Source organism: Morone saxatilis, unplaced genomic scaffold (genome assembly GCF_004916995.1).
Source record: "Morone saxatilis isolate NCDOM2014 unplaced genomic scaffold, NCSU_SB_2.0 Contig23, whole genome shotgun sequence".
Lineage (NCBI taxonomy): Eukaryota > Metazoa > Chordata > Actinopteri > Moronidae > Morone > Morone saxatilis.
The window spans coordinates 19,410,070-19,416,022 of NW_023339796.1; the positions used below are offsets into that span (position 1 = coordinate 19,410,070).

General features: G+C 39.2%; 1 protein-coding gene and 1 long non-coding RNA gene across 3 annotated transcripts; both read left to right on the forward strand.

Annotated features, from left to right (window-relative positions):
• The first annotated feature begins 16 nt into the window (after nucleotides 1–16).
• Nucleotides 17–371, forward strand: LOC118335095. Its single transcript, XR_004797042.1, has 2 exons — nucleotides 17–103; nucleotides 191–371. It is a non-coding gene; the product is annotated as an uncharacterized LOC118335095 (long non-coding RNA).
• A 1,257-nt stretch (nucleotides 372–1,628) lies between these two features.
• On the forward strand, nucleotides 1,629–3,869 carry LOC118334867 (zona pellucida sperm-binding protein 3-like). 2 transcript variants are annotated; one of them, XM_035670944.1, is made up of 10 exons: nucleotides 1,629–1,722; nucleotides 1,801–1,967; nucleotides 2,047–2,150; nucleotides 2,282–2,370; nucleotides 2,451–2,631; nucleotides 2,725–2,830; nucleotides 2,947–3,032; nucleotides 3,400–3,491; nucleotides 3,573–3,645; nucleotides 3,726–3,869. In XM_035670944.1, the coding sequence occupies exons 1-9, from the start codon at nucleotides 1,656–1,658 to the stop codon at nucleotides 3,629–3,631; spliced, it is 951 nt and encodes a 316-aa protein (XP_035526837.1). In that variant the 5' UTR covers nucleotides 1,629–1,655; the 3' UTR covers nucleotides 3,632–3,645; nucleotides 3,726–3,869. The 2 variants fall into 2 exon arrangements, with proteins under 2 accessions (XP_035526837.1, XP_035526836.1); XM_035670943.1 differs by having other exon boundaries at nucleotides 3,729–3,869.
• The last annotated feature ends 2,084 nt before the right edge of the window (nucleotides 3,870–5,953 follow it).

Consider the following 5,953-nt stretch of genomic DNA (forward strand, 5'->3'; position numbering starts at 1 on the left):
TTTTTTTTCCTTGTCAGAATCCCACAGCTTCAGTCACAAATCTGTGTTAGGACCCCTGATCATCGTGGATCCATCTGACTCAAAGTCTCACGGCAAATCAGAGGTGTCTGTCACTGCTGCAGACTCAGGTGAAATTAATGTCATTGAGCCTTGTACTGAGACTGGACTAAAGTTCTGAACTTGTTCACAGGAAAGCCCCAGTGTTAGCTGATGGAGACTATGAGCATGCACAACAGATTGCCAGGAGCAGCATGACCTCAGCCTCCTGACTGACAAGATGTTGGGACACCAGCTTTGCATGACTTCGACTTTAAATTGTCTGCAGACTAATTTAACCCTCTGTACAAATAAAACCTATTGTAAATTGCCGACATTCTACTTTTATTGCATTTGTTATCCAGGCTCAAAACCGCAGCCAATAGCACTCAATGAAACTTCTTTTCATCACTTGATAAGTTCCCCATAAAGTGATCACAACTCCAGGGAATGAGCTGAAATACATGATCTATATATTAAGTCACATACAGTGTCTGTCTAACCTACTAGCTTACTGCTGGTTGTCCATGAGTTAAAGTCTAAGCTTATAAACTCATAAGTGGGCCATGTTTGTCACTAGTCTTTCAAGTTTATAGTAACAGACCAATAAACTTACATATGTACAAATTTGACTTTGTAATTAAAGGACCAGCTGAGCTATTTCGCCATGAGACTGTCTCATTTATGATAACTTATATGGCATTCAGGTCCTCAGAACCAATTTCTGTGAGCAATGGGAGCAATTTTCCTCAAGCACTAGCAGCGAGCCATGACATAGGTACTTGAATTCTGCTCTTACTGATAATACAACTGAGGCAGCATATGCAAGTTGTCCAACTCTATGAAAACTGTCAGTCTGTATGTGAGGTCTTTTGTCAAATGTGTCATTAAAAAGAAAAGTGAAAAATGCCTCAACAACAGTATTACAAATATTTAGTGATTTTTCACACCATTTGCAATCCTGTAAAATGTCATTACTCAGACAATGAGTATGGGCCTGCTATGGTCATACAGTTGGCTGACATATGATTATGTCATGGACCATAAGTGACTACCAGATCTTCATTTTTGAATCCGGGCCAAGTGTAATTGGACTGTGTGGGCCATTACTGGGCCAGACCAATTTTACATAGATGTGGATTCTGATTGAAGAATCACGTTTGGGACACTTGATTGTTGCATTGGGTTTTCCTACTTTCTGACCATAAATTTAAAATCAATGGACATGCAAAGGCAAGTCTTTCTGCATGGTTCTTAACCCATATTTACTGCCTGCAGTATGGTTGCAATTATAGTTATAGATTGTCTGGTTACCTTGCTTCCTCACCTTGAGCATGCATATCATAATATATCATAAAATGTGTTACTTCACGATGTCCTTTCATGACAATTATGAACAAATAAGAAAAACCAAATGGTGCTCAATCTACACCATATCAAAATGAAATGAGTCTAGTAAAACGATGATGTAATACGTTTCTTTCCCAGCTTGTTGTAATCAGGCTGATGGCCGCTGCACCTGAGTCTGCTGACACACATCAGGTGAAAGAGGTTCTTTTGATTGATGCCTCTCAGTCAGGAATAAAACCACCCACAGTGGTAGAAGTAAGTGTTTAGTCATGATGGCTTTCTTTTGTCAATGTGCACTGCTTCTGAGCCTGGCAGCAGTTGTGTCAGTGTATGCAGGTAACATTGCAGCAATTCATCATCTTTAACTCTGTTAATGTGTGGAAATTTGAGTTCTTTGTATTGTGTTCCTTACAGACATGAAACTGGACTGCAGGCCTGATTTGGTGACTCTGGTGTGGACTGAGAGCAGATCCCAGGCCAACACTTCACTCCTTCGTCTGGGTAACTGTTTCCCCACCAGCCTTTCAGCCAGGGAGGCCGTTTTCAGCGTCGGTGTCAATGATTGTAACTTCAGGAGACTGGTGAGTGGCACACTTCCACCTGCAAACTGTGAGTCGACTGTGTTTTCTGCAGCTTAGTGGCATTTTGTCTTTCTCATAGGTTACTGGGGATCAGCTAATGTACACGAATGATCTGACCTACGTTTCCCCTCCTGGTTCTCAAATTCTTTCCTTCACTCGCCTAGTTGTCTGTACATATGAAAGGTGGGTGTGTACAACTCATTTTTGAAGCTGTGTTGGGTAAAAGTGAGCAAAAGCATCTTGCTGTTGGAGTTCTACAGATGCATGTATTAATGTGAGCAGTTGCTGTACTTGCTCTGCTTTATTTCATGCAGGCCCAAAGACTGGTACCCTCGGGCTCATAACCCTGTGTTTCATACATATGGTCAAGGAGATCTAGTGTTCCACATCGGACTTATGAATGGTGGGTGTAAAATGTCATCTCACTGGAAACGTCAGAATTCTGACTCCTGTAGCTTAATGATTCTTTATCTCCTCTTGTAGATGACTTCTCAGGCCCTGCTGAATCTACCAGTTTTCCTCTGGGCTCCTTTATCCCCATCATGGCTAGTGTGGCGCAGATGTCCCATCAGCCCTTGCTGCTGCTTCTTGAGGAATGTGTAGCGGCTACCACATCAGAGCTGTTGCCTGAAAGCAGTATATACCCGATAATCGCCAATAAGGGGTATACTTTGTACACTGGTGATAAATGATTCTCAGAACTTTTTGGTCCAGACATTGGAGGTAAACAAGAAATTTGTGTTCTTTAACGAAACAGATGTCTGGTGGACAGTAAGGTATCTCGCTCAAAATTCGAACCAAGGCAGAAATCATCAGAGATCCATCTATCCCTTCAAGCCTTTAGGTTTGGTCTCGGAGAAGAGGTAAACTAGCCTCATCCAATCAATGTTGCATGCTAATTTTTAGATGCAGGGTTTTATATTGGGACTATGGTGTGTGTGTATACTGGAAACCTTTATGCTTTGTGACGTTACTACAGGTGTTTATTCACTGCAAACTTGTGGCTTGGGATCCCATTGGTCTTGACAACACCAACAAGGCCTGCTACTATAACAAAGAACATGGGTAAAAAAGTCACTTTATAAACTGCATCAGTATATTATAACTTGGTAGTTTTTGCCTAGTGTGCTGTCAGTTAAATGTAAACTAAACACTGAGCTTTAACCACGTATCAATTTGGCTTCGTATATCAGTGGTTCCCAAACTTTTTCCTTTTTTCTATCAGAATAAATTGATGGCCCCTGACTAATGACATTATAGATATTTCATTAAATTCAATGTAAAAACAATAACTGTACAAAATGTACAAATTGTACAAAACTCATATGAATGCAATAAGATCTTCCTATTCATGTAGAGGAAGCCTTATAACCCCCAGTTGGTGGTAGGTCTGATTAATCTGAAAGATTCTCTTCAATCTTCATGAACTCAGCTGGAAGCTGCTAGACAACTCTGGATATAGTAATCTTTGTGACTGCTGTGAGTCCAGCTGCAAGTCCAGGAGGATGAGGAGTATAACATCAGGTATTTGCACAACTTCTGCCGTATTAAGCTGGTCTCATTGTACAATACTGAAACTGGATTTGTTTTTGTTTTGTCTTGCAGGGAAGCATGGAATAGTACAAAAAGCAGTTCTTGGGCCACTTACCATCACTGATTCCTGAAGTTCCCCTCCCAAGTAATCATGTTTCAAGTTTACATTGCACTATATATATTTATCTTCAACAACTAAAAATGCATGTTTTGTTTTTCTCCCAGCAGGAATGCATCTCTTACAGACTGGTTCCTTCAATCTGAATTGGGTTTTTATTCTTGGTTTCACAAGCTTCTAAAAGCTTAGTTTCCTGTCTCTCTGCATTTCAGATCATAACATGGCCATTAAAGATCTATCAAACGCTTGAATGCTCTCAGTTGAACATGATTTTGAGTGTGTAACAGTCTTGACATGAGTGTATTGAATTATGGTTCTTGTGTGACTCTTTTGTCAACTAATATTTTATTCCTGGGATACACATGTGGTCATATACAAGAAGGAATTAATGGTGGATGGATTTTATTTTATGCACTCTTAATGTAGATCTAATTTAATGTAAGCATAATTTTTATTCACAAGGTAACAAATTATACTCATCAGTTTCTTTCAACCTTTGTGGATATTTGGGTGAAGGGTTGAGGTGTGAACATCCCGAATTCTCTGTCAGGGGGAAATATGGACAGCATATGTTATACTTTATACTTGCAGATCTCTCAAGCCTAACTCAGTTTTGCTAGGAAGCATTTGAGTCATGTTATCTACAATCAAACATAAGAAGCATGCAGTCCTATGGCCTTAAACACTTTTCCTTTAACCTCTGTGCAAAGCATCATGAGGTAAAGGAAAGATTGGGTTTTCCGTCAAACTCAGAATTACATCTCCAATAAACAATTAAAGTAAGGATGAGGAATTAAAATCATGAATAATAACACTTTCTGCATCGAACTGCGTAGGTAGAGTGGATATTTCACAGTAGGGTTGGTGGTTCAACCCTACCACCTCCCCATCCGTGAATTGTAGTTTCCTCGAGCAGGACACTGAAAACCCAGGTACCCCTGGCTGCACAGTGGACACATTTCATTTCTATCTATGCAAATGTATTGTTAAATGATAAAGGCTGTATCCCTGCACTTTTTAAAAGAGCGCGAGCGCACACACTAACTCATGAATTTAAAAAAACAAAAGAAACCCTTTCAAGAGATCGATACAGGAGGTGTTGTCCTTGCTCCAGCTTGAGAAAATAAGCCATACTGAGTCCTATGAAAAGTTTAAGATATGGTTTCCATTTATTGAATAAAAGGAACTAACTATGACGCCACCTGAAATACGTTGTCCTATTTTAACACTTTATACATTGGAGCACCCACATTTTATATATAATATTTACTCTCTACTTATTTTTTATTTTTACTTCATTTGTTTGGTAATTTATTTAATTTTATTGTTTCTTTTTTGTACTGAGTGCAGTCCCAGGGTAGTTACGGATACGGGGTGGGTCTAATGTGTGATTATGTGAGTTCAGTATATTTGTACAGGTGAGTGTAGGTCTCCATAAATGCAAAAAAAAGTAAAGTAAGTTTTTAAAAAAAAAAAAAAAACACACCTTGAACGAAATAAAAAAAAACTACTAAAATTTCTTTAAATTAATTTTTGGTTCATTTGGACCTTATACCACTTCAAACATATATATTAAATAGCTGGCATATTTATATGATGTAATTCATATTAAAATGACCCACCTTTCTCATATTAATATTTGAACCATTAACAGGGGTCTTGATACGTCACTCAGCCAATCAGAAGAGAGCAGGACTCGCGCGGAGGCGGGACTGACGAGCCGAGTGAAATAATACTGAGTACATGACACTAACTTAATTTACTAAGTTACCTCTGAGCAGGGCAACAGGTAATGTTAGCAAGGGAGCAAACAAGAGAGCACAGACACTTTATGAAAGTTTATTAGTCAGTTTATTGCCCTCCGTTTGTTAGTATCCAGTCTTAGAGAACAAGATAATTTTACACTATTTAAGCTAACGTTACCTAGCTATCGAGCTAGCAAGCAAACACTTTGGTGGCCAATAGTGAAACCTGTTAGCATAATGGATGAGTAACTTTGTCTTAACCATAAACTGCTGTACCTAACTACTGTGTGTGTGTGTGTAGTTGGCAGTGTCCTGAATAATGCAGAATTATCTAATCCTAAAACGACAGCTATGTTTGTGTGTAACAAAGTAAGTGTGGATGTGATAACTTTACTTTGCCTAGCTTATGGGCAAAGGCATTCAGTAGTTAGCGCAAATGTCATAAGAAGCTTAATATTAAAAGTTATCTAACGTTCCATACTGGTACAGTATGTGGACACCTGACATCTTTTGAACATGTCATCTCAACACCGCGGTACGCTGCTAGAGGCCTGGGTCGGCTTCCCACAAAGTCAGGGGTTTGTACAGGC

Bases quoted from the DNA above. Each gene is read 5' to 3' on its own strand.
- LOC118334867 (XM_035670944.1), top strand. From the start codon at position 1,656: ATGATGGCTTTCTTTTGTCAATGTGCACTGCTTCTGAGCCTGGCAGCA. The intron at 2,151-2,281 runs GTGGGTGTGTAC...TATTTCATGCAG, and splicing joins GTTGTCTGTACATATGAAAG to GCCCAAAGACTGGTACCCTC. The intron at 3,033-3,399 runs GTAAAAAAGTCA...TCATGAACTCAG, and splicing joins TACTATAACAAAGAACATGG to CTGGAAGCTGCTAGACAACT.